Here is a 27,989-nt window from a genome sequence, read left to right on the forward strand (position 1 = left end):
TTTCAGGGGTTACATGAATGAGACGCCTGGTCAAACCAATCCCCTGAGCCCTATGCAAATCAGATACCGCCTCCTCTAGCATCCTCATATAACTGGCTAATTTTTGTGGCACTCGGTTTCCTCTCTCAGCTTCGGAGCCCCCCTCCATCTGTCCCTTCTTCCTTCTTTCTTGCCTATTAAACTCTCCACTCCTTAAAACCACTCCATGTGTTTCTGTGTCATTTTATTTAAATCAGCGCAAGACTAAGGATCCTGGTGTTCCTTCAGTCACTGGAGCTGTATCACTTACAATAGCAATTGAGGTTTCAAAGAGCAAACCCTTCCTCCAGCTACACCAACATGCACACACAAATTCAGGGTTTCACTTTGTTTTATGTTACAGATACTTTATTGCAACTTTTCCCCTTTAACGGTGTCTGGATATTTTGGAATTAATATCTCGGACTTCTTTCTAATCCACATTGGTTCATCTTGTTCATTATGAACAGAGGATTCTACTTGTACTAAAATGTTGTCATGAATTTCAGGACCATTGAACATTCAAGTTGTTTGTCATTTTCTTTGACCACCAACATTGCTGTAATGAACAGGGATTTAAGAGCAAAAGTAACGAGAACACTTGCTTAACCACTTATGAAAACATATACAAGTAGAACAATCAAAATGGTGGATGCCATAGAGAGAACAAGGTAACAAAATAGGAAGCCTAGGGACCGATGAAGTACATATACAAGGACTTCCTATATCACAAAAGTAACACTTCAGATACATGGAAAAAGAATTTCAATACCAAAAGGCACCTCCATCTCACATCTGTACATTCAAAAATAATTAAAATTTTACATGAAAAGTTGGAAACACAAAATGAACCAGAAAAAATTATATAAATTAGGACAAACGCTGCTTTGCAGTGGGAAGACCTTTGTAAATTTGACAGTAAAAGTGAAGAAGGAGTTTACTAGGGATCTGTTTGACATTACAGAAGCATTCACATTTGTACACCATAAAACCTCAAATACAACATTATAAGACAAACTACAGATTTGGGGGGAAAACACTCCATCATCCATGAAAGACCATATGTTAATAGTTGAAAAAACTTAATCAGAAAATGATAGCACCCAACAGAAGAAAAACCTTAATGGGCTTGGCCCAGTTAAAAACTACCCATCAATGCCTAAGATGCCTATAAAAAATGTGCAAACTGGATAACAAAAATAATGCAAATTAAAGCAATTTAATGCCATTATTTTTCATGTATCTGAAAGGCCAAGATTTAAAAGAAATGTAACCCTTGGTGTAGGCCCAGGCATTGACCAGCAGCCCCTCATCTGTGGCCGGTGGAGTGAGAGTTGCCTGGTCTATCTGGAAGAGTGGCCACCTGGGCCATTTGGACCAAAGGCCCTAAAACATATATGCCTTTGGGGTATTTTCTTTGTTAGGCAGTTTCCCCCGACTTTTCTGCAGTAGACGTGGGTTCTGGACTCCTCTCCTGATGTTCCCCAGGTCCCACCAGCCTGCTCATCACTTGGGCCGTTAACTTCTCTACATGACATGGGGTCTCAGGGGACTGGAGGTCCCACAGACATCACCAGCAGGGCTCCCCAGAAGCTCTCAGTCTCTCATGTATGTCCCTTGCACCCCGCCCCCCGCTTTACCAAGCCCATTTCTCAGAATGACAATCGAGGCTAGTCTGAATTCCCTGAGTCTCACTGAGCGTGCCCAATCCTGTGCCACTCTTCCAAGCCCTAACCCCAACTGTGCCCACCTCCCGCCTCTGCACCCAGATGAGAATCATGTCATGTGCATCAGCACCTGCCGGGGACAGGCAGCCCACACAAATCCTAAACACAACCAGACGCGTCTCAGTCTGACAAGGCTCTGCTCAGACCTCAGCCTCACTCTCATAATAAATCAGTGGAAAAAGAAGGAAGAAAAATGGCAAAAGCAAGGAAACCTGACTTAAAAAAATGAGGGGGAGATGGAATGAGTATGTCTAGAAAGTTCTAATAATTCAGAACCTACAAATAAGTTAACTTGAGGGGAAAAATGTGTGCACGTACGTGTGTGTGTGTGTGTGTGTGTGTGAGCGCAGGGAGAGAAGTGATTTGCCGAAGGTCAAGGGGTCTGGAGCAAGGCTAACTCCTTTCCCAGGCCTCCAGCTACCTTGACAGGAGGCTGCCCCTTGGCTTTGCAGAAATGACTGAGGAAGGTCAGGCGGGAGGGAAGGTAAGCCCTCTCCGTCCCCTTGCCTGTCTAGGTCTGAGGGTCTCAACACACCTCCCCAGGCTTGTTGACCTCCCAAGGGGGCAGAGACAGGTAGTCCTGCTGCTTCAGGACTTTGAACAGCTGAATGACGGGCACCTGGGGCACAGCCTGGCCTGGGGGCTTCTTGACTTGACAAGCCTGGTCTAGATCCCTGATCTCAGGACAGGGTCCCGGGGAAGAGGGTTTACTCCGTGGTGAGAGAGGGCCGGGGCCCAGGCCGGGGAGGAAGCAATAGTCGCCCACCTGCTGCAGGACAAGGAGGCCCTCGGGCTGTGGGGATGTTGGGGACACATCTGCCCGGCGTTCCCCTGGATTCAGGACAGGGCTTCTGACCTCAGGGGGGACAAGATTGTTCACTGGGGACTTGGGGGACTGGCCCTCAGTTGGAGGGAGCTCCACATAGCCCTCAAACTCTGACTTCACAGGGCCTGGGGCTCCAGGGGGTCCACTGGCCAGCCCAGGACAGAAGCTGGGGGTCTGGTCTGAGGGGATGCCCGGAGAGGGAACCAGGGAGAGAGCCGAGGCCCCTGAGTGTGGGGGGAGTACCAGGTCTGCAGAGGAGACGTAACCAGAGGCCACTCCAGGGTCCTCAGGAACCCCAGAGCTCGCGGGTATAGCCACAGGGCTGTCCTTTGGGTCCTGTCCTCCCACCCTTGGCCCAAGAGCAGGAGGGGCAGGGTCTCCCTCGGACTCCAGGGAGGAACTCCCTGCAGCCCCCTGGCTCGGCCTCCTCTCCACGTCCATGGCCTGGCCATGTCCCATCGCCTGGGCCAGAGGGACCAGCTGCACCTGCCCCCCAGCAGGCAGACACAGGTACTCCAGGGACCCCGGAGGTGGGGACTTCTGGCTCCCACACGCCTGTGGGGGCTCTGGCTGGCCCAGGATGTCAGGCAGGGAGCGGCTGTGGGGCGGCCCCAGGTAGGGCCCATTGAAGTCAAAGCTGGAAACCTGCTTCTCAGGCGTGTGGGAGGAGGCAGGCGGGCCTGGCTGGGGGCTGGGGGGCTGCTCTGTGGGCAGATCGGAGGCAGCTGGAGTCGTGTCAGGCCCAGATGGTGGATCACAGACATGCCTGAGGTCCTCTATGGTGAGAGGTGACACCTCGCTGTCCCCGAATCCTACAGGGAACACCCTGTGGGAAGAACATGGGCCAAAGAGTTGGGACCACCCTGGGCAGATGATTCGGCTCAGGCACAAGGTGGGGTGGAGATGGTTCTCTGGAAGCCCTGATGTCCCCCAGAGCTCACAGTGAGAACCTGAGCGGGACAGGGCTGAGGGAGTAGGGGCCCCAGAGAAGAACATGGGACATGAATTCAGTCTGTCTGTGGCTCGGGAGCTCCATCCTCCGTGCTGAGCTCAAGGTCTTCCTCCGCAAGGCTGGAGCCCTCTCCCTTTTGACCTTAAAGTCCATCCTCCTTCAGCACCAGACTCATGCCCAGCCTGTGCACTGGGCCACCCTTCCACCATTCTATCAACCATGCCACCCCCTTCTCCCTGCCGAGTCGGTGGTGAGCTGCCGGCTCAGGCGCTGAGTTCCCGGGAGTTTACAGACCCAGCTACCCCGTGAGGCCTCTGCAGTGACACCTCTGAGCCAACAGGGGAGGGGAAGGCCATCTGTTTCCCTCCTTCACTTCTGGTCACTTCCTTTGTCTGGCCCTCCCTAACCTGGAAAGGGGAAGTTCTTCCTCACATCCACCCCAGGTGCCTCCTGCTTTAGTGCAAACCTGTCCCCTTGGATCCCTTCACAGTAAGCCACAAACAACCTCACCTGAGTCCCACTTTGCACAATGGGGTCAGCTCCCTGTATGCTCCCCAGAGGTCAGGAGTGATCCATGAGCCCAGACACTCACCCCTCCAGCTCAGGGAAGCGGCTGTCCCACGGCCCCTGGTGTAGGGGGCTCCCGCTGGTGAAGGCCATCATGCTGCCTGGGGTCCAAAGCTCTGCACTCCCGTTCTGCAAGGGAGGGATATTTGTGCCTGTGGGCATCAGGAGGCCCCCGAGGTGGGGACAAGGCAGAGGGGGATGGGGGTGCAGGGGGATTCAAGGAGCCCCCAGACAAGAGAAGCATCTCCACTTCTTCAGGACTGGCCATGGCCTTTTAACACCAGCAAAGTGAGGCCCAGATAGGGGCTGGGACTTCCCGCATGTCCCTGATACCTGAGGACAGGGTCCTTTTCCTGTGATTTTCCTAACCTGGAGTGCCTGTCTCCATGCTCGCCCACATTTCTCCTCCACACCAGCCAAGAGAGATCCCTCCACAGGCAAAGCTGGCCCTGCCTGCCTGACTAAAGGGCTCCCATCACCCACATGCTGGTGTCTTCCCCATGGTCACCTCAGCCTCCCGCCATGGCCCCCAGCCTCCTGTCCCATGCCCTCAGCTCCCTTCCTGAAAGGTTTCCGTCTCCACCCTCAAGATGCCCTAAGCCTGAGATGCCCTGAGCCTGAGCAACTTTTGCTACCTGGCACCACTCGGACCCTCACAGCTCAGCCCAGGTGTCTTGTCCTTGGGGAGCCCTTCTGCCTCCTGACACCCCATCCATCCTGGTAGCAGGACCCCCCCGCCGTGAGCCCACCCTGTCCCGGGCAGCCCCACACTCAGTTCTGTCCACTGGGCTCCATGCAGAGCTCTGGCAGGCAGGGCCAGGCATGGGCACTGCAGGGAATCCCAGGAATGAATTTCCAAGTGCTGGCCCCGCTCCCAAAGCTCCCAAAGCCCCCCTCCAGCCCACCTACATCCCTACCACCCAAAACCCACTGGAAGGGAAGGAGGAGGTGGGGACAGAGACAAGAAAGGCAGGAACAGAGAAGCCCCCACCCCACCCCTCGCAGCCAGTTCCTACCTGGAACAGGTGGCTCTTGCTGGGGTTGGGGATCCTCTCCTCCCACTTTCTACGCAGCCTGGAAGACACCAGGGAGGTGACAGCCATCAGAGAACTCAGGGCCAGTTGCTCCCATGCTCGTGTCCAGAGGGGAAACTGAGGCCCAGGAAGTGAGTGGCAGAGCAGGACCTGGAGGGAGCTGGGTGGGATTCCCTGGTGCCCTCTGGGGTCTCGGCTACCACCTCCAGCCCCACAGAGTCCCCTCACCTGTACCCGTAGATGCCACAGAAGCGGAGGGCCAAGAGCACAGCGATGGTGAGGAAGATCACAACGAGAGCCAGCACCCACATGGGCAGCACTTCCAGCAGCCGGGGAGGAAGAGGAGTGTCAGCATCGGGAGGGAAATCGACCTCAGGGCAGGGAGTGGGGTTGGCGCAGTATTCCCTGAGAGCCTGCTCTGTGCAGGCCTAGGGCTCTGGAACTTACTGCTTTGGAGGATTAGCAGAGAGAGGCCAGATCCATGCTGAGAAGGGCATTGGTCTGAACCCCCACCGTGTTCAAAGTGCTGGGAGGACACCGGAGGGTCAGATCCTTTCCAGGATCTACAGCACAGAAGGTGCTACAGGGAGGGCAAGTACCACACAGTTCATGGCAATCACAGGGGACTTCCTGAAGGAGGTGGCATATTAGCTGGGCCTCTAGTAATAGGAAGGATTAGAGAGGTGGAGATGGGGAAAGGCATGCTGGCAGAGACACCAGCAGGTGCAAAGGCCCCTCTGGAGGCCCCTGATCCCTCCTGCTGCCCAGCCCTGAGCTCCCAGACCAGGTTCCTCAGGACTCCCCTCTTGGTCCTCCCTTGGGCCCATTGGTCCGGCCTCGTTTCTGCCTGGTTGTGGCCCTCTTCCTGGGCCCCTGCCACTACCAAGCCTGACTGTGCACTTGGGTTGCTCCCAATATCTCCTGTATCCTTACTCCCTCTGAAACGACCCCTTGGACTTGTCTTGTTCTACAGGAGTCCCCTGGTGGTCACTATGGTGAAAGGTGAGGGGTCAGTGCACGAGGCAAGTGCAGGGAGGTGGGAAGATGAAGGAATCACAGCAAAACCTTGCAATCCAAGGACCCAGTCTGCGGCTCTAGATTTTCTTGCTTCCATGGTAACAGGAAACTCTGGCGGAGCAACCACAAAAACTTGGTAGTCCCAAAAGCTAAGAAATCAAGGGCCATATTAACAGAGGCCTAAGTCCCTGTTTAAAGGAGGAGTGATCATGAGACCTGCTCTCCTCTGCTCCCTCAAGTCCTCACTTGCAGTCTGTATTGCACACCAGGTGTCACTTTCCAATGACTAGTGGCCCAAGGGAGGGAAGGAGGCCTGAATGGGGTGGGGTCTGGAGCCCCACATCTGTGCCCACACAGCCTGCACTCTCTGCCCAGCTGCGCTGTCTCATGAAGAGTGGATGGAGAACTTCTGACTCCACGTCCAGTTTCTCCTTGCTTTACCCTTTGCCTCTTTCAACTTGCGGGTCTGCCGACCAGGTGGGAGGTGCTGTCTGCAAAGGCCTTCCCTTTCTATTTGGCCACCATCTAATTGGGGAGAGGGCTCACCAACAAGTTGTTGCAGGTCTACTACAGCTATTGCATTGAGGATTATATGGCAGTGAGAAACTATGAGCTGGTCCTGGCCAGAAGCTCTGGACTCCAGCCTTCACCTACCCGACTCGGTGTCCCAGGAGCACACTTCACTCCAGTCGCTCCAGGTTCCATTGTAGCCGGTGCGGGAGGTCCTGACCCTCACCCTGGCCCAGTATCTGGTGGAGGGCTCCAGGGCTGGCAGGGCCATGCTGTGGGCGTTCTGGAGGGTCTCAGTCTTGCTGTCCTGTGGGTTGGCGCTGAGGGTGAGGCCTGGCCCGGTGCCTGTGGGAGCGGCTGCAAATCCCTCCCACCTAGACCCTCAGCTTCGCTGGCTCCCAGCTTCTGCCATGCCCCAGGCCCGCTGCGGCTTCTCTCTCACCACCGTGGATCCTCCCTAAGGTCCCACCCAGGGAAAGCACTTCGGATGGCACCGGGGACTCCGCCTCTCAATGCAGGCCCTGACACTGACAACACTGAGGCCCGGAACCCTGAAACCACCTGTCCCACCATCTTTTGAGCCTTCTCAGCACACCCACATTATGGCCTTTCCAGGAATGCAGTGCAGGCTGACTGGACTCTGGACCCTGACAATGGGAGTTCAGGACCCCAGGCCCGCTCCTGGCTCCACCACTGGCCCACCTCCCTCCTAGCCTCAGCTGCCCCATTTCTAGTCTGAAGGTCTGGGGTTGGTTCCGTGGTTTCTGTTCCGGGCTCTGGAAGCAGGGGACTGAGCCCTGGCCTGGGCACACCCCCGACTCATCAGAAGCAGCTCTGTCTGAGCCTCCATGTGTGTCCAGACGAGATTCCTCTGAGGAAATAACCCCAAACTTTCATGACTTTTGAAAACCTTCTTCCCAGTGCCCTTTCAACCCCTCCCTGCCCAGAGGGTCCTCTGTTCCCTGGGAACTCAGGGTCAGCTATTCGTGTTGGCCAAGCCACGCCACTTTTCCGAACCTCAGTTGCTTCACCAAGAGATGGAACAGTGACCTGCTAACCACATAGCCTAGTGATCACCACGTCCCCGTGGCTACCTCTCACTGGTCACCTGCCAAGGGCCCGACACCTTGCAGTTGGAACGCCCTCCCCAGTGTTTCTCCCCTCCCTGGACAAAGGGCCTCACCTTCCACGTGGCCGTGTCTTTCGTGTACTGGATCTCAAATGTGTGGTCTATGTGTTCGTATTGCATTTTCATTGTTTCCCAGCGCAGACTGTAGCTGTCTCCATCCCTGGTCACGCTGAGGGATGGAGGGGCCATCTGGACTGGAGGAAGGGTCACTGTTAGGAGAGTCATCACACCCACCCTCCAACAGAACATTCCCCGTGTCTCATGCCAGACACTGGGGCTGTCTCCACTGGCACAAGACCCCAGGTTCTGTCCATGGTTCATCCTTTTCATCCCCACTTCACTATATCATGTTTTTTTTTTTTTTTTTTGAGACGGAGTCTTGCTCTGTCGCCCAGGCTGGAGTGCAGTGGCCGGATCTCAGCTCACTGCAAGCTCTGCCTCCCGGGTTTACGCCATTCTCCTGCCTGAGCCTCCCGAGTAGCTGGGACTACAGGCGCCCGCCACCTCGCCCGGCTAGTTTTTTTGTATTTTTTAGTAGAGACGGGGTTTCACCGTGTTCGCCAGGATGGTCTCGATCTCCTGACCTTGTGATCCGCCCGTCTCGGCCTCCCAAAGTGCTGGGATTACAGGCTTGAGCCACTGCGCCCGGCCTACTATATCATGTTTTGACCTGAGTGGTATCCTCTTGGGAGATGCTGAGATACACTTGTTTTGTAGCGATGTGGCCCAGTGCTTGCATCACTCCTATTTTTTTTTTTTTTTTGGCAATAAAAATAAAACCACTATTAGTTGGTTCTATTCTAGGCAACCGGCTTTTTTTTTTTTTTTTTTTTGAGACAGAGTCTCACTCTGTCACCCAGGCTGGAGTGCAGTGGTGCAACCTTGGCTCACTGCAACCTCTGCCTCCTGGATTCAAGCGATTCTCCTGCTTCAGTCTCCCAAGTAGCTGGGATTACAGGCACCTGCCACCACGCCCAGCTAATTTTTGTATTTTCAGTGGAGATGGGGTTTCGCCATGTTGGTCAGGCTGGTCTTGAACTCCTGACCTCTTGTGATCCACCTGCCTTGGCCTCCCAAAGTGCTGGGAATACAAGTGTGAGCCACTGTGCCCAGCCTGACTATGTTTTAGGCAATGTTATACATATTATTTCACATGAATTATTCCACTCAATTCTAACAGCCCTATGTGGTGGGTACTATTAATCTTCACTTTTCACAGACACGGAAAGTGAGTCACAGAACCATTAAGTAACTTGCCCTGAGGAAAGGCAGGTAAGCAGTGGTAGAACAAAGATTGCGACCCCACCAGTGTGATGGGCTCTCTTGTCTGACACTCCCAGAGGTGTTGTAGGGAGATGGCTGAAGGCCAGGACCATTCACACGTTCTCATCACCAGAAAATCCCCAATACAGCAGCTGTAGCAGGCCTTCAACAACATCTAGGTGAGGCCTCTCCCCAACGAGATAGTGGCCAAAGAGAAAGGGGAAGCCCTTTGCAGACAGCACCTCCCACCTGGCTGGCAGACTCACAAGTTGAAAGAGGCAAAGGGTAAAGAAAGCAGAAACTGGGTAGGGAGTCAGAAGTTCTGAACTCTAATCTTGATCTGCCTACTAACAGCTGTGCAACTTTAAGTAAGTCACTCAACCTCTCTGAGCTTCAGTCTACCCAAAAGAAAAAAGAGAATGCTTATAACCTCGATGCCTTCACAGTATAAACATGATATGAATGCCTGTAATTTGTTGAGGCCTCTTATGTGCCAGGCATTATATGAGGCCCTTAATATATCCTGTGCGTTTGAACAATCAGAATTCCTTTTTCCAGTGAGGATCCCAAGAGAGTTAATGATAGATTCAAACCCAGGTAACTAAGACAAATTGGCCTCTGCCCTTCACACGTGCTAAAGACTGGATGGAAGAACTTGGTCATCCTGAAACAATGTGAGAGGTTCCACTGCACTGGGGTCTTCGTTACATCACAGAAATGAAGCATATTAAACTCCAAGGATCAACACTATCTGTACGCACCACAGGCCCCAGCTGAAAAGTACATCATAGATCAATTACATTAAAGGAAGGATATCAGTCGGCGGGGAACTTCGGAAATCAGAAAGAGGAAAATCCAACGAGGAATGAAAGGGAGGGTTTTGGTGACAGGACCAGGAGGGTGTGGCTAGCGGTGGAGATTTGGAGAGCTGCAGGATAGGAGAGGGAAGCAGAAGAAAAGGACAAGAGATCAGAGGTTTAAAAGATCTGCTCCTGTTTTCGGCCACTGCCATCGTGGTTTCATTGCTTCTCTGTTCACTTTCGGTCACTGGACTGCATCTCTTTGAAAGTGACAAACATGAAGACTTGGCCAGGAGGAACCCTGAGCTGATCTGGGTTACACAATGAGGGTGTGCTAGTCCCCAGACCATCCCCACAGCGGGCTGGGAGCAAACTCACTGTTTTCTGAGCTCTTTATGCGTTTCTCTGCCCTCCTTGGCTGAACGGAGACGATGTATTGGCCGTGGGTCCCGGGGTCAGGCACGGGAATCTGGCAGTGGTGCCTGGTGTAGAGGCTGCCGAGCCCCTCCCTCAGCACTGGGGAGCACTCTTCCTCCCTGAGGAGCACAGCAGAGCTGAGGGCAGGGGGAGGGAGGGCACACGGGAGGGAGGAGAGCTTGGGGTGGGCTGTGGCTTCTGCTGGGGCCCCAGGGACAGGAGGAAGCATGGAGAGAGCAAGGCCAAGAGGAGGGGAGGGGACGGAGGAAAAGGATGCTTACCCTGCATCTGGGCTGGGCTTGTAGAAGAGGCCAAAGGAGATTGAGCTGGCCACCTCCTGCCTCACCTCCCAGGAGCAGCTGAGCACGGCGGCCCCGTCAAAGAAGCACTGCAGGTTCTGGGGCTGGGCCTCGTCCCCTGGGAGGGAGACAGGTCCTCATGCACTCCCTCCTTCATCCCTCCCATCGTTCTCGGTAGGTGCCCTCCGTGTGATTCATCACAGAGGTCACGAGCTCTGGGGTCAAAAGACCAGGACTGAAACTTCAGCCTGAACCTGCCAGCTGGGTGTCCAACAGCTACGAGAGAGAGAGTTCTGTGCACCTGCACACCCTCCCAGAGAGTGGAAATAGTATCTAAGTTTCAGTGTTTGGGGATTGAACAGAAAAACGTGGGTAAGCCCTGCACATCCTGTAGCCTCCAGTAACACACGGCTGCTAATAGCACTATTGTTGTTATTATTGTAATTGCCAGTGGCAGAGAGCATGCAGGAACCGGGAAGCCCAAAGTGAACAGAGGCAGAGTCCTACTGGGCAGCAATCACAGTAGAGGTGGGACGGCCCAGGAAGGCTCCTGGAAAGATGGCAGCAGGAGCTCTGGGAAGCCCCCAGGTGGAGCCCAGGAACCCTGCTGTGCCAGGAGCTCCTGATGAGCCCACCCTCCCACCACGGGGCATTTCCTGAGCTCTGGCTCCATTACCTGGCTGGGAGTCCCAGCGAACCTCTGGGCTCCACTCGCTGGGACGTCCCGAGAGCCGAGAGCCTGAGGCCAGGCGGGTCCGCACTCGGGCCACATAGGTGCTGCTGGGCATGAGGTGCTCTGGCCCCAGGGTGGCCTGGGAGGCGTTGGAGAGGAGGGTGGCTGCATCCTGTCAGAAGACAGTGGGTGCTGAAGGAGGGGTACCGCCCATCCCTTTGGGCTGGGCAGAGCGGCCGTGGTTCCTACCTCCCAAGAATCCTGGAGCCGCTTGTAGACCACCTCAGACTCCAGATCCCCCAGGGACAACCAGTGGCTCTGGGGACTCCCAGGGGCCACACTCCAGGTCAGCAGGAAGTGGTCCTGGTTGGTGTTGATCTGCAGGTCCTTGGGCGCAGGAGGCTGGACTGGCGGGGGGAAGTGAAGGGCACCTAAGGGCTGGACTGCTGGGGGGCAGTCAGGGCCTGCGTGGCCTTTTGTGTGGACACAGGGGCTTCCAGGCCACCCCTGCCCCCAGCAGCTAAGGGACCTTGAGCAAGACCCATTTCCTCTGTGGGCCTCAGCCCTTCATCTGCAAAACTGTAGCGTTTCAACATGAAAGCAATGGAAAGCCGTGCCGATTGCAACGCCCATGTGACCCGAGCTCCATAAAAGGCGCTGGCAAGGAAACTCTCATTGGAGCCTCCTCTGTCCTGAGGCTCCCCACTGCCCATGCTGCGGCCTGGGTGGCTCCTGCCAGCAGAGGGGCCTGCGGTTCAGAGGCCTCCCCCTCCTGCCATCCAAGCTCCCTTCCTCCTGCCCAGGGTCCCTCCTGCTGTCAATGCCCGGGGCAAATGCCTCTGGCTCTAGGAACGTCCTCGGAGCCGCATCTCCAGGCAGAATCCCTATTCTTTCTCTCATTGCCACCGTAGCTCAGTGGAATTCCCTCCACCGGGGTCTTACCACAGCCGAGGGATTCCTGTGTTTCTGTGTCTGCCTCCCCTAAGGGGTGAGGAGATGGGGGTGGGTGGGGTTGGTCCTGACCCCCTTCCCTACCTCCAGGCTGAGATGTGGCTGCTTAGTGAATTACAGGGCAAGGTGAACGAGTGAATGAATGAACGGATATGCGTAGGCAACCTTGGGGCTTCTCATGAAATCCTTGCAGCCACAAGGCAAGCACCCATCTCCTGGGAACTCTGGGTTGTTCAAGAACATGCAGAATGAAGACATGGCACCTGGTTTCTGGCATTTCTGTGTCTGCTTGCTGAGGGATGACTTTCAAACAAAAATACCCTGACACATAGGATGTAAGTGCTCTCTGCTGGACATGGGCTGTGGTGTGTTACGGCGTGTCAGGAATCATCCGCCCAGAACGGCAGACACACAGCAGGGGAGCCGCCCCTCCCCACCCACAGCCAGGACCAGCGTCCCTCATGGGTCATTGCACTCCCAGCCCCCGAGGCTGTCATGGAGGGGGAGTCCTTCCCGGCAGAGCCCTCTTGGAAGCTGCCACAAACTTCACAGACTGGCAGCCCCATCAGAAACCTGCTCAACCAGCTCAAGAGGTTTAGTCCACCAGCTCATGTCACAGATGGAGAAACTCATAGAGGAAGTGAAATGTCCAAGGTCTCCAAACATGGAGCCTCAGAGCAGATCAGAGGCAGGCCTGTCACCTGCCCAGTACCCCCCAGCTTCCTTGATTCATTGCCAGTCTGCATTAGGCTGGACCCTACCTCACTGCTCAACACAGCCTCCAGGAGGCCAACGGCCACACTTCTCTCCCTATATCTAAGTTGTCTCCCTCGCCCTAGAAACCTTCCTGGTTTCCGGGCTGTAAGCTCCAAGGGCAGGGTTGCTGGCTGGTTTGTTGACGGCTTTGTTGGTATATGTAGGTGCTCAAGGAAAGAGGGTTGAATGAATGAATTGTGTGTATATCCAAACTATGATTTGCATGCCCTCATGCCCCCATCTCCTAGCCAGCTGTGTCCTCGTCATTTCTAGGAATGAGTGCTTGAGGTCACATCCTGAGCTTCAACTTCTTTCCCACTCCTGCTCCTCCAATCTACCCTGTAAGTCCCCTGTCCCCAGCATTCTCACATCCACATCTGATCGTGGCATTTCCCCTCAGTGCTCTCCATGCCTAGAGGGTCCCCTCTACCCTGAGACTGCAGGAGACAGAAGCCACTCCAGGGCCAGGTCCCTGCCTGTGTCTCCTGCTTCTTCCCACCACTGCCCAACCTTTGAAGTTGATGCTCCCTGGACACAGTGGTCAGCAGGTCCCCCAGCCACCCGTGCCCTTCCGATCCCCCAGCCTCTGCACAGCTGTTACCCTGCCAGAGAGGCTCCTCCTGCCCTCCTCTCCTGTCCACCCTTCAGATCTGAGTTGCAAAGCTCTTCCTTCTGGGAAGCCTGTGCTGATCTCCCAGGGACACTGTGCTTTATCCCCTGCATGAGGCACCCACCCGCCGCTGTCAGTAAGTTCTTACGGTGGACGACATACAGCGTTTCTCCTCCCTCCAGCCTGGGCACCCTGAGCTGCTCTCAGGAAGGAAGGGACTCTCGTGTCCATCAAACCCATGTGTGGAAACATTGCTTCTGATGGATTCCTGGTGGCCTAACCCATCCCCTCCTCTGGCCGTGGCTTTATGATGCTGTGACCAAAAGGGGCAGGAAGCCATGGTCAGAGCCCCTTCCGTGTGACCCTTGCAAAGAGCACCAGGTGGGCTGGTGGTTAGGACCAAGGACCCAGACCATCCTGCGCTGGATCTGGATCTCAGCTCTGCCAGCAGCAGCAGAGAGGCCCTGGACTAGTCACCTCCGTCTGTCTCTGTTTCAGCAGCAGCCAAAGACACCAGTAACAGCACCAAGCGTGCCGTGGTTCTGAGACTGCAATGACAGCCTGCAGTTCCTCCTACCAGCCTGCCACCAGCATGGGTTTTTGCCACGTCAACGAAAACTTTCATGAAACATGTCCCTTTTTAGGTTTAGCTTCACTCTAAGCAACCATTTCCTTGAATCCAGGACTTCGAATTGCGGGTTATATTTCTTTCTAATGTAGAGGCAAATAAAACTTAACTATATAAAATGATCATCTACCCCACCCTAGACCACAGATGGCTTCATGGACCACTGTGGGATTGCAGCCCACACCGGGGTCCCTCCTCCAGGGCAGGGAGGAGAGAAGCTCCCTGTCTACCATGCAGGAAGCCCCTGGGAAGGCTGACCCATCTCTGTCATTACTACTCAGCGGGGGGACTTCAGAGGAGGCATCTGACCTCCTGGGCCTCAAGGGCCACATCCAGGAAACGGGTTGCTTCAGAGATGAGATGAAACAATTAAGCGGACAGAGTTTTCTAACTGGGTAGGCTTCTAAGTGAGTGGTGAGAACGGTTTTCTTCAAGGGAAGCCTGCAGTGCTGGAAGCCCATGGCTTAGTGGGAGGTGGTAGCAGCCAGGGGCATAGGAGAAGCCTTTGTCAGGGGCCCCTCATACAGTCCCTGCTCTGAAGCCTCCACGTAACCAGACCACACCCTCATCTCTCAAGATACCCTCACCCAACCCCAAGCCACAGTCTCCTGCCTTGAAGACTCCCTGGGCCACCCCCGGGGCCCCCCTGTCCACACAGGAAACCAAGCCCCGGGCAGGGTCCCCAGCCCCTCACCATGCTGGGTCAGAGTGACGGTGAGCTGGGTGCCCAGAGGCCTGTCTGGTTGGAATGAGTAGTAGTCAACGTCCGTGACGACAAAACTCTGGTAAGGAATGACACATCTCCTGGGCACGCAGCGGGGATAGGGGCAGGCTGACCAGGGCATGTCTTCACTGAGGTCACAGGACACTGGCTCTGGAGGGTCCCTGCTGGGAGAGGACATGGCTTAGCCCAGGGTGTATGGGGATCACTCACTCATCAAAGGTTCACTGAGTGCTCACCACGTGCCTGGCTCTGTCCAGAATCAGGGGCCAGGCAGTGACAAAACACACACAAATCCTGCCCCCAGAGCTGCCATCCTGGGAGAAGGGGACCCGCATGGAAAAGAGCGTGTAGCGTGAGCAGTGGAGAGAACTTCATGTGGATAAATAAAGCAAGCAGCAGGTGAGGAGGGAGTAAGGGCTGGGCTGGGGAGGCAATTTGAAATATGGGACAAGCAGGCCTCTCTAAGGAGGTGACCTGGGGGCAGAATGTGAAAGGCATTGAGGGAGGGACTGTGCAAATTGTGAGGAATTCAGGAAACGGGAACAGCATGTGCAGAGACCCTGGGGCTTTGTTTGATGTGTTGCGTGGTTTGGCCTCAAACCAGTGTGTGGGGAGTGGAGCATGTGACAGGGAGGTCTAGGAGACCCACCCATCAACGTGATGGGATTGGATCTCACTGCGAGTGAGTGGGAAACAGTTCTGAGCAAAGGTGTTGTAGATTTTGATGAATGCTTTGAAAGGATTCCTGAGCGTCCTCAGTTGTGAATAGACTGAGGTGGGAATGTGGCAACGTTGGAAGCAGGGGGCCCTGTTAGGAGGCTTCTGGAATATCCAGGTGACAGGAGGTGGCGTGCACCAGGGTGGTCAGGCTGGTGTGGGTGAGATTCACGCTCTGCTTGAGCTAAGGTTGGCAGCATTTGCTGGTGGAGGGATATAGCAGTCAGGAAGGAATGGTGGCAAAAGAGACTTAAAACAAAATCCTCCCTGTTGTTTAGCTTGAGCCACTAGGAGCTCCCATTTAGAAAGGGAGATGGGGAAAGACAGAGGCAGCAATGCAGCTCAGGTGAGAGCAGGACTTTGGCTGAGGACATCTGGAGTCGGAGATGCCTGTTGTTTAAGTGACAGGTGGAGAAGCTAGTGAGCCTGGAGGCCTGGAGCTTAGGGGAAGTGTGGGCTTGAGGTCACCTTTGGGAGATGCCCCTGGGACCTAAGGGGGTCTCCGCAGAATGGATACAGCAGAGAGGAGACCCATACACTGGGCCTGGGTGTCTCACCCTTGGCAGCCGAGAGAACCAAGAGGCTGCAGACAAGGAGAAAGAGGAGGGTGGGCAGGGCCCCGGGGGTGCTGGGTGAGCTGTGGGCAGAGCCAGGTGCAGGAGGAACTGCTGGGAGGCCGCGGCGGTCCTCCTTGTCAGGGGTTGCCCCTGGTCAAGTAGGAAGAAGGCAGAGGCTCCACCATGAGATCCTGCTCCCCGGGGCATTTGCTGACTTGGACCAGAGCAGTTTGGGTGGCCTGGTGGGGGCAGCATCCTAGGGGAGTGGGCCCAGGAGGAAACGGCTGGAAAGAAACTGGATGTGGTGAGTGTGGACAACTCTGTCGGGAATGCTGCTGTCAAAGGAAGCAGAGAAAGAGGGGCCGCAGGGTTGCCAGGTCAGGAGATGCCCAGGCGCTGCACTCCTGAGGTTTGCAAGGCGATTGGGAAAGATCCTGAGAGAGGGTACAGTGGGTGGCACAGGGCAGAGTGGGGACTTGGGGACCGTGATGTTCCCGAGCAACAGGACCAGACAGCATCAGGTCTTAGGCCTTAGATAGGAGCCCCGGTCCAGGCCCACACCCCGGCGGTGGGCAGTGGGGAATGTGAGTGTGGGGTGGGCAGGGAGCTTCTCCCTGGTCCCTTGTTGTGCAGCAGAAAGCAGGTCACGGGAAGGGGCAGGATGGTCGTTGGGGAGAATGGAGAAGGTCCAACAGAGGTGCCCAGGAGAACTGAAGGCGGTGGAGGGGTGGGGAGTGGCAGAGCCGGTCCCACCCCCCAATGCTGGGGTGACCTCCAATGGGTTGTCACCTGCCTCTCTGGTTCCAGCTGTTTAATTATTTCATTTAAGGCTGATTTAGATCCTGGCCAACACCCCAGAGCGATGCTGGTCTCCTTCCCGTGTGGTGCATGCCCAGGAGAGCTCGGGTGGGAGAGGTGGCAGCCCATATGCAGAGGGGGGACCCTGGGAGAGCGCGGAGCCCCCTCCCAGACACGTTCACACGGCCTGTTCTGCCACTCCCTACCTTGTGGCCAGGGCTGGCACTTCACCTCCAGGGCCTCAGTTTCCCCATCTGTGAACTCCCAGGCCAGCTCCCAGGCCAGCATCATTGCCCTGCTCTGCTCTGAACAGGCAGGCGGTGGCAGAGTTGGGGCATCGTGGCCTGGCCCTGCCCACCTCACGGTGAGGAGGAACTAAGACAGGACATGTGGGGCAATTGTGTTAAATTGTGACAAAATAAGAGAAGATTGTCACCATTGTCACCAGCACCATCATCAACAACGTGAGTGTAGAAGGCACTCCACAGAAACCCCAGGTCAGATGGCAGCGCCCGGCCTGGCAGGTGTCTGGCAGGGCAGGAGCTCCCAGGAGGGCCTCCCTTCTCCTCTGTCCTCTGTCCACTTCCACCCTGAGGCTGACCTGACAGGTCCCTCTCTACACCACCGTCCCACGCCAGGCACAGGGGACATCGTAGCCCCTGCCCGTGGACCCTGCACCCAGCGTCACTCACTCATTCACCCGGCGACTGAGGGTCACGTTGACAAGCCGCTGGGCATCCTGGGTGTCCGCCCACCTGCAGGTGATGTGGCTGGTGTAGTCATTGTAGCAGCGTAGGGTCCGCAGCGGGATGGTTTCTGACAAGAGGAGTAGGAGGGGGTCACCTCTCTTTCCTGTGGGGACCCTTGTCACCATCACCTCCAGCTGCTCTGGGATGCCCAGCTTGGGGGAGGGGTCTCCCAGGTCCCTGCAGAGGCACCAGGTGGCCAGGCAGAGGTGCCCTGAGTTGGGAAGGGGGTCTGCCCGATGGGGGGGCTCCTGGTTGCAGACCCTCCTCTCCCGACAGAAGCGCAATATTCTGTTGGTTCTCAGCACACTTTCTGGGGCTCTGCTGTGTGCTGTTCCTGGGCACGGTCCCCTCCCCCACCTTCAGGACAGGGACATGCATCAGGCACAGGCCTGGCCCCTGAACCCATTGTGCAGCCTGGGAGGGGGCACACACTCAGCCCTGGGATGCAGTGTGGCAGAGTCCCACCTGTGCCCTCCCCCCTGCTTTCTAGTCCCCAGCCTCGGGAGCCTGATAGTTGTTAAGGGGACTGTGGTTCCAGCATTGTCACAGAAGCCCTTGGGAGTCTGGGAGCCCTTGGGAGGGGCCATTTCACCTCAAGAACCCAGGAGCATCCCAGCATGGCCTTCAGGCACAAGGAGGGTGCTAGCGGCTGAAGCAGGGAGAGAACCCCGGCCGAGGCCCTGCAGGAGCAAAGTCCCGGAGGTGGGAACCCCTGAGGCGCAGAGAGTGTCTGCTGGGGAAGGAGGGACGGGGAAACGGCCAGAGCAGCCATCCTGGAGGCTGGGGGCCAGGAGTGCCGTGCTGAGAAATGTGGGCCAGGAAGCCGGACACGCTCAGCTGGACTTTCCAGGACAGGATGAGCAGGAATGTGCAGGAGGAGGGAAGCGAGGGAGGCCCAGGGGAGGCCAGGGGGAGAGATGGAGGGAGAGGAGCAGGAGGAGGGCTGGTGGGCAGGGTCCTGGGGGTAGGCTGCGGCCCTCCCCCAGGATGCAGCAGTGAGGAGGGGGACAGGGAAGGGGGTGGGAGCCACGGAACTCACCTTCTGCCCCTGGCAGGCTGTGCCCCCAGCACAGGGCCAGCAGGGCCATGGAGAGCAGCCTCTGGGCCAGCGCCATCTCCCTGGTCAGCTCTGGACAGGCAGGTGCCAGCACTGGTGGGTGCTGGCCATGGGCGTGGCAGGGTCCTCAGTGTCCTGAAGTCCTGTGTTCCTGCCCAGCTGGGAGCCAGGCCAGATCCATTTCACAGGTTCTTGGGACCTCTCCCTCCCGGCCTCTGCCTCCTCCAGGCCTGCAGAGGGAGATATCAGCAGTGAGCTGCCCCTCCCCTTCCACGTGTCCCAGGGACACCACCCATGTTGTGGGGACAACGCAGAGAAGTGGCCCTCACGCGTGACCCCTCAGTGTCCTGCAACATGAAGGCAATGGACACGTGCTGCATGGCCTGAGGCGCTGGGCCCCCACTTGGGTCACGGACACTACCACTGCACAATGTGCTAGACAGCAGAGCAGCCGAGAGGGGGGCCTGGGATTTGACTCCTACTAAGCTCCCCGTGGGCTGCTGGTCCACGGCTGTTGGATGCCACGGTGTCATCCCCTGGACATGAACACACGTACACACACATGTCCTCGCTTCCACAGGGCCTGTGCTCTCCCCACCCCTGCTCCATTTACCGTCATCCCCCCACCCTCTGCTTGCCAGTTCCCTTTTCTCCTCGGAGGCCGGGGGTTTCCTCCCTTTCAGTTCACTGGTCTGGGAAGTACCCAAGAGAGCAGAACAGACAACTGTGGCTCCTTTTCTTCTGGAAGATTGCTGGAAGCTTCACTCAAGATGCCCACGTGAACACACACACACACGCACGCACACACACAGGCACACACATGCACAACACACACACAGGCACACACAGATACATACATATATACACATACACACAAAACGTGCACACATACCCACACATATACACACAAACGCAGACACAGACACACACACATACACAGACACACACACAGATACATACAATATACATGCATATACTCACGCAAACATGCACACACACATACACACAAACACACACAGAGAGACACAGACACACATACACACACATGAACAACACAGATACATACATGTATACACACATATATACACATATGCACACAAACATGCACACACATTTACACATATACACACAAATTCACACACAGAAGCACACACATACACACACATGCACAACACACACACATACACATATACACACTCGCATATACCATCTACACACAGACATACACACATACATACAGATACATGCACAGATGCACATACACACACACAGAATCTATCAGTGGACATGCTGGCTGGAAACAAACTCTATTTGACCCCAGAATGTACTAATACATGATGAAGGAGGAATCAGGAATCAATGTGAAGTGATGAAATATTCAATTTAAAAAAATGCTAAAATCATTGAATAACAACATAAAAATGCCTATCTAAAACCCCATTTCACACCATTCCCCCAAATAACAAGTTAATTACAAATTTCAATGTAAAATGTTACATCCTATGAAACCTGCAAACCAGAGAAGTGAATGCCTTTGAACTCTTTAAGCTTAAAAGCATAGGAGAGACATCACAGAGACAAAGGCTGGCAGAAATACATAAAAGTGAAATCTTCTGTAATTTATGAAACTGACAGAACCATAAAAGCAAAGGACAGAGTGCAAACAGAAAATCTTTGCACCGACGTACTCATCCCTTAGGGCTACTCTAACAACATACCATAGACGGAGTGGCTTACAAGTAACAAAGTTTATTTCTCATAGTTCTGGAGGCTGGGAAGTTCAAGATTCGATATCTGGTGAGGGCCTGTTCCTCACAGTCTTCTCCCTGTAATCTCACATGGCGGAAGGAGCAAGGGAACCTGCTGGGGTATTCTATAGGGTGCCACAGGCACTACCACCAGATATTCTCACATTGGGGATTAGGTTGCAACATCAAGTTAGGAGCACTTAAACATATAGACCATAGCAACTAGAATTGTGGAGCACAGGTTAGTGTAAAAGGTGAAAACAAATCAATATCATTAAAGAGTACAAACAACATTCACATATACAGAGAGAATGCATGATAGTGGCTGACAATATTGCAGTGTTTTCCTTGAGCCAGGCATTATTCAAAAGGCTTCACGGATATGAATACGTCCATGTATAGGTTACCACTAGAATCTCCACTTTGTAGATGAGAAAACAGGTGGGATGTTATATAATTGGTCGACAGTCACATGGTTGGTAAGGAACAGGTTGGGATTCAAGCCCACGGTGAGTTACCTCTAGACTCTGTCCCTGACCTCTATGCCAATAGTGATTCCATTTCCCAAATCTCCAAACAGCGCACATCTATTCTGACATACACTAACCCAGCAGACGCTTCTACAGACAGGCACAGAAACAGCAAAAATAAAAGAGTACATTAAGACATCTAAATCAGCATCCTCGGGGAGATTTGAGAAATCATAGCCATTTCAAAGAAGGCACTTCTATGCAAAGAACAGAGTTCTTGGAATTTGAAGATGTGAGATCCATAATTAAAAAAAAAATCAGTCAAAGGCTGGGCGCGGTGGCTCATGCCTGTAATCCCAGCACTTTGGGAGGCCGAGGCGGGCAGATCACTTGAGGTCAGGAGTTTGAGACCAGCCTGGCCAACATGGTGAAACCCTGTCTCTACTAAAAATATAATATTTATATTATATATATATGGCTGGCCATGGTGGCACACGCCTGTAATCCCAACTATTCTGGAGACTGGGGCAGGAGAATTGCTTGAACCTGGGAGGCGGAGGTTGCAGTGAGCTGAGACAGCTGCCATGGCACTCCAGCCTGAGACTCTCTCTCAAAAAAACAAACAAAAAAACCCCAACAAACTATCAATAACGGGCCAAACCACAGAAGGGATACCACAAATGAAAAAGATAGTTGTATAAAATAGAGCAAATAATCAAGAAGATGAAAAGTCTTAGAGAAAAGTTTAGACCTGGGAAAGAAATTCAAAAATTCCAGCATCCGGAAGCAGGGGGTGGAGAGAATTAAGAACAGGTATGGCAAACAGTGTCAGCCACCTAGTCTGAAAGACAGTGGAAGACCGTGTCCCTTTCCTCCTGGCAGCAGAAACCAAGGTTTCAGCTGAGTTGACTGCTACACAGAATAAAAGTTTTTATTTCCTCTACTCCCTTGCTGCTAGGTGCCGTCAAGTGACTAAATGTGATCCAAGAAGGCGAGAGTGGAAACATTGTGTATGTCTTCCAAAAAAGGCTGCTCGATGGCAGTTGACTCAGGTGGGAGAGGTTCATTTTTGTCCCTCTGTCTTTCTTCCTTCTTCCAGCCTGCAACTTGGAGGTGATAGCTGGAGCTTCAGCAGCTATTTTGGACCATGAGGTTACCTTGAGGATGGAAGTCATATGTGAAGATGATGCAACAGAAAGAGAGGAAGTTGGATTCCCACTCTCACTCTGGAGCAACCATACTAGCCTGAAACTGCTACCCCTGGGTCTCTTTTATATGCTGGGAAAAAGAAACTTCTATGTTGTCAAGCCACCATTGCTTAGGGATTTTCCATGTGCAACCAAACAGATACAACAGCAAATGGGGAAAGCTTCCCAGGGCTTTCAAGAAGACAACAGGCCACTCAATAAAGAACAAGATTCCTTTGTGAAATATTTTTTAAAGACAGTAAGGAATCTGTATTCAAGGGGCAGGGACTACTACAACGGGATTTTATAGTAGGGGACAGAGATCAGAGTTAACTCTCAAGATTCCTTTTAATAGAGCCAAACCCAGTTCTCACTGGTAAACTTTCCATCTTGCAAGAATATGAGGATAATCCTAGAAATGCTTCCAGAAGAAAACAAATAGGATACTTTGAATGCGACAAGGGTCAGATTGGCTAGAGATTTCACATGAGAGACTCTGAACTTTAAATAGATGTCTTGAAAATACCAAGGGAAAATCATGCTTAAACCTAGAATCACAAAATGCCAAGTTTTCTTTGACATTTAAAGGACACAAAAAATTTTGGATATATAAGGACAAAGAAAGTTTTTCAAATCTTTTCTGAAAAAAATTACTCCAGGTTATATTTCAGGAAAAAAAATCCAAGAAAGGCTGAAATACTGAGGCAAAGAAACCAGTAACACTTATAGATAAGTAAAGAAGAATACTGAACCAAAACTCAGATGATTTTAACATGGGAGTTGGCTGTGAGGCTGGGGTGGAGAGTGGAGGAGAGCTGAAAACTTGCTAAAGATCTCCTCTTGTTTTGGAAGAGCATATATGTGCTAAATAAACCCAAATGCTGGTAGCAAATACGGTTTCTTTAAAAAAATATGTATATATTTTTTGAGACAGAATCTCACTCCATCACCCAGGCTGGAGTGCAATGGCATGATCTTGGCTCACTGCAATCTCTGCCTCCTGGGTTCAAGCGATTCTTGTGACTTAGCCTCCTGAGTAGCTGGGACTACAGGCATGCACCACCATGCCTGGCTACTTTTTGTATCTTTAGTAGAGACCGGTTTTCACCATGTTGGCCAGGCTGTTCTCAAACTCCTGGCCTCAAGTGATCTGCCCACCTTGGCCTCCCAAAGTGCTGGGATTACAAGCGTGAACCACTGCGCCCAACCCAGAAAATATAAGTTCAATACATTTGAAATCCTTAAAAATGTAAAGATTAAAAATCACTAAGAATGCAGAGTAAGCATGGGGACAGGAGGATGACAGAGAAGGGGTGGGAGGGACAGAGAAAGGAAGAGAGAGAAAAGAGAAGAGAAAAACCAAACACCTTCTTACTTAAAATAAACACACACATAAAACATTCCCAGGCTTATGAAGAAACTGAATGGTAGGAATAAAAACTAGGGGGAAAAAAGCAAAATACAAATTCACTCCAGAAACAAACAATTTCATAGGTCAACCTGACAAAGACTTTTAAAAGGAGAAGACATCATGGCCAAGTAGAGGGTGCTCCATACATTGAAGGAGAACGCTTGAGAAATCTACTTATGATTCAAACAAACAGATGAACAGATTAAAAGGGAAAAAGGATAAGCTGATCTTGAAAGGTGCTCCTAAATATTCAATAATAAACAAGACTTTTCTGGTTAAATGAACAAACAAACCCTGGCAAACGAGGCAGTGGAGGAAACGTTGGCATCACTGAATGTCTGCCAGAAACCAAAGGCGATGTCAGAGCCAAGGGGGCACGTTAGTGTCCTCCCGTAAAAGCCTCACATAAGAGGCTCTCACTATTGTCTTTACTTCCAGTGGCCAACGTCCCTCAGATAATCTCTAAATTCAATGCAATCAACATGAAAATTCCAAAAAGATACTTAATGGACTTGGCAAACTGATTTTCTTTTTTTTTTTTTTTTTTGAGATGGAGTCTTGCTCTGTCGCCCAGGCTGGAGTGCAGTGGCTCCATCTAGGTTCACTGCAAGCTCCGCCTCCCAGGTTCATGCCATTCTCCTGCCTCAGGCTCCCGAGTAGCTGGGACTACAGGCACCTGCCACTACACCTGGCTAATTTTTTGTATTTTTAGTAGAGACGGGGTTTCACCATGTTAGCCAGGATGGTCTCGATCTCCTGACCTCGTCCCGTCCGCATTGGCCTCCCAAAGTGCTGGGATTACAGGCGTGAGCCACCGCGCCTACCACCCCACCCCTCACTTTTTTCTTTCTTTTTTTTTTTGAGACAGAGTCTCGCTTTGTTGCCCCAGCTGGAGTGCAGTGGTGTGCTCTCGGCTCAGTGCAACCTTTGCCTCCTGGGTTCAAGCACTTCTCCCACTTCAGCCTCCCAAGTAGCTGGGATTACAGGTGTGCACCACCAAGCCCGGCTAATTTTTTGTATTTTTAGCAGACATGGGATTTCACCATGTTGGCCAGGCTGGTCTTGAACTCCTGACCTCAAGGGATCTGCCTGCCTCAGCCTCCCAAAGTGCTGGGATTACAGGCATGAGCCACTGCGCTGGGCCTCGGCAAACTGATTCTAAATTATAACAAACCAGAGATGAGAGACTTGCTCCATTCCCTGGAAAAATAATAAGGAATGTAGTGGTAGCCAAATGGAACAGAAAACAATAAGGAAAATAACAAAGTACGTATAGAATCCTAGGATGTAATAGGAGCACTTCGAATCATTGAAGAGAGGAGAAACTGCACACTCATAATTAGCAATGTTAAGACAATTAGATGGTAATTATTTTTAAAAGTTACTTTACACATTATTCACCTCTCTAAATTCGAGGTAGGCTAAAAATCTGAAAGTCAAAACCAAAATGTAAAATTATTAAAACTCTTTCTGTAATCTTGGAGGTTTACAAGACACCAAACCAGAAATCATAAAGTAAAAAGAGGCTTACAAGACACCGATAATCTCAGAGGTTTTCAAGACACCAAAACCGGAAACCATATAAAAAGTAATGACAGGTTTGCCTTAACAATGAAAACATTTTTATATGACATAAGACATCTTAAACATGATAAAGAAAAAGCTAAGTGATAACTTGGGAGAATATATTTTCAACATATATAAATGGATTATTAATATACATAATAAACGAGTCACTCCAAAAGTTAAGATGTAAAAGAGAATTCAACAGGAGATGAACAAAAATTTCTCCACGTTCATCATAAATGAAATCCAGATGGCCAATCCACATGTAGAAAATGTACAACTTCACCCATAATCAGGGAAAGAAAAAAATCAAGCAACATTGAGAATTTCCGTACATAATATTGGACAAAAATTAGAAGATTGATAATTTCTCTAAAGGTAAATTGGCCCTTTTAGGCACTACCTGGGAATGTCAGCTTAGCTCAGCTGCTTTGAGACTGATTTGACAATACCTATTAAAATTTCTAACGCACAACCTCTTGCATGGTAATTCTGCATTTAGCAATTTAGTCTATAGAAACAGTTCCGTAGACGTGGAAAAATTAGAAACAATCTAGGTGTCAGTCAACATGAGATTAGATGCATTGTGGTGTACTCATCCTAATAAATGCCACATATTTCTTAGGATTACTTAACAAGTTAGATCTATATGTATTATTGTAGAAATTTTGAAATATTCCAAAATATAATATTAAGTAAAAAAAGAAATATATATATATATATAAATAATATATATATATATAATAATATATAAATAATCCCATTTCTGTAAAAAGAAAAACTACCAGCCGGGCACGGTGGCTCAAGCCTGTAATCCCAGTATTTTGAGTGACTGAGACAGGTGGAACACCTGAGGTCAGGAGTTCGAGACCAGCCTGACCAACATGGTAAAACCCCATCTCTACTAAAAATACAAAAATTAGCCAGGCCTGGTGGCGGCTGGGGACTGTAATCCCAGCTACTCAGGAGGCTGAGGCTGGAGAATCACCTGAACCTGGGAGGAGGAGGTTGCAGTGAGCCGAGATTGTGCCACTGCACTCCAGCCTGGGCGACAAGAGTAAAATTCCATCACAAAAACAAAATGAAACAAAAAACAAACAAAAAAAAAAAAAAAAAGAAAAGGAAAGAAACACTACATGCTTGTATCATGCTTAGAAAATGTTCTAGGCCGGGCGCGGCGGCTCAAGCCTGTAATCCCAGCACTTTGGGAGGCCGAGATGGGCGGATCACAAGGTCAGGAGATCGAGACCATCCTGGCTAACATGGTGAAACCCCGTCTCTACTAAAAATACAAAAAACTAGCCGGGCGAGGTGGCAGGCGCCTGTAGTCCCAGCTCCTCGGGAGGCTGAGGCAGGAGAATGGCGTAAACCCGGGAAGCGGAGCTTGCAGTGAGCTGAGATCCAGCCACTGCACTCCAGCCTGGGCGACAGAGCCAGACTCCGTCTCAAAAAAAAAAAAAAAAAAAAAAAAAAAAGAAAATGTTCTGGAAGAATACATGTGGTGAGAAGAGTAAGCTATGGAACTTGGGAAAAGAAATTGCTGGGGACTTTGTCTCTTGTGCTTCATACTTCTAGATTATTCTGATTTTCATGAAGTCAGGTTTCTGCGTAGTTGCTTGTTTAGTATTAAATACATTCCTTCTACAGTTTATGAACTATCCTATGGTGTTGGTATATGTGTACACTGGAACAATATAAATAAAACTGCAGGATGAAAAAAAGAGTGACCAAAAGCTAATTGGAAATGTTCGCTCATTATAAAATGATTAAAAAGCAGGAAAGATAATAGAAAAAATTTAGAATTTGGCTATACAAAAATACAACAGCAGGGTTTTTGAAGACTAAAAATTGCACATATGCAGCTGTTCACTAGCACCCGTCTGACAAGGTCCCAGTAAAACACCTGCCCTTTCATTCTCAGGGCCAGTACGCACGCCTGCACACACCCTAAAGCAGACACCCCAGATACCTACCTACCCAGCCAACATACTTGGTTACAGAACACACACACCTGGGCACCAACGCACATCAGCAACCCAAATAAGCAGGGCAGAGTGTCAGAACTAAGTTCACTCTGTTAAGTTCAAAGTGAGCTTCTCTCAAGTTCAAAGTGAGCTTCTCAAGCCACACCGCACCCAGCTCTGGGCCTCAGCGCAGCAAGCTTCCAGGTTTCACCCTCTGCCTCTTAGTCTCTCTGCACTCCAGCATCCCCAGGGATCCGCACATGCACATACACACAGAGACACACACACAAATGCCCACACAGGCAAACACACGAGCATGCATTCTCTCTGTTTCTACATCAAGATGTCAGGGACTCTCTATGCTCACCATTCCACAAATGAGGAGACAGAAGCCCGGGGTGGACAGGGGTTGCTCTCACTACCACCAGCATCTTAGTGACAAAATGAAGACAGACCATAGGTGCCTGACTCCCAGGCCTGAGCTCTTTCCACCCCACTAGGTGTCCTTCCCACCAGGACCAACCAAATCCCACTGGCGAGGCTGAGTCCTCCCCAGAGCTATCGTACAACACCAAAGCAGCTTGGCACCCCTGGCTGCCTCCCCACCCGCTGGCTGCCCCAGGAGTCTGGGCTCAGGTCATCCCAAGAGGCCAAGCCCTAACTCTTCCAAGTCCCCAGGGCGCAGCTGCCCACAGGACGCCCCCCAGGCACCCCCTGCCCTTTTCCATCCTGGATTCCCCACATTCCCCTCTGCTATGACCCCACCCTGCCTCAGCACCGCTCCTGGACGCCGGAACATACCTCTGTGTGGTCGGAGAGTCCAACTTTCTTCTGGAGCCTCTAGGCAGAGTGAGCCTCCCACGC

The 27,989-nt window shown here is 52.1% G+C and overlaps 1 protein-coding gene across 6 annotated transcripts; it reads right to left on the reverse strand.

The window, feature by feature from the left end:
* Positions 1 to 365: 365 nt before the first annotated feature.
* On the reverse strand, positions 366 to 27,958 carry CSF2RB (colony stimulating factor 2 receptor subunit beta). Of its 6 annotated transcripts, none has more exons than XM_074003829.1 (14): positions 27,927 to 27,958; positions 18,762 to 19,009; positions 17,666 to 17,789; positions 14,872 to 15,062; positions 11,482 to 11,639; positions 11,236 to 11,404; positions 10,542 to 10,677; positions 10,222 to 10,379; positions 7,835 to 7,969; positions 6,796 to 6,958; positions 5,353 to 5,443; positions 5,107 to 5,164; positions 4,116 to 4,219; positions 366 to 3,397 (listed from the first exon to the last, which is right to left on the reverse strand). In XM_074003829.1, the coding sequence occupies exons 9-14, from the start codon at positions 7,967 to 7,969 to the stop codon at positions 2,272 to 2,274; spliced, it is 1,677 nt and encodes a 558-aa protein (XP_073859930.1). In that variant the 5' UTR covers positions 10,222 to 10,379; positions 10,542 to 10,677; positions 11,236 to 11,404; positions 11,482 to 11,639; positions 14,872 to 15,062; positions 17,666 to 17,789; positions 18,762 to 19,009; positions 27,927 to 27,958; the 3' UTR covers positions 366 to 2,271. The 6 variants fall into 6 exon arrangements, with proteins under 6 accessions (XP_073859930.1, XP_005567452.3, XP_073859931.1 ...); XM_005567395.4 differs by having other exon boundaries at positions 7,835 to 7,974; XM_074003830.1 differs by having other exon boundaries at positions 14,872 to 15,065.
* Positions 27,959 to 27,989: the final 31 nt, after the last annotated feature.

This window comes from Macaca fascicularis, chromosome 10 (genome assembly GCF_037993035.2).
Source record: "Macaca fascicularis isolate 582-1 chromosome 10, T2T-MFA8v1.1".
NCBI lineage: Eukaryota > Metazoa > Chordata > Mammalia > Primates > Cercopithecidae > Macaca > Macaca fascicularis.

Bases quoted from the DNA above. Each gene is read 5' to 3' on its own strand.
- CSF2RB (XM_015457238.3), bottom strand. From the start codon at position 18,837: ATGGCGCTGGCCCAGAGGCTGCTCTCCATGGCCCTGCTGGCCCTGTGC. The intron at 10,678-11,235 runs GTAATGGAGCCA...TCTCCCTCCCAG, and splicing joins TCGCTGGGACTCCCAGCCAG to GGGACGAGGCCCAGCCCCAG. The intron at 6,959-7,834 runs GTGAGGCCCTTT...GCCAACCCACAG, and splicing joins AAGACACGGCCACGTGGAAG to GACAGCAAGACTGAGACCCT.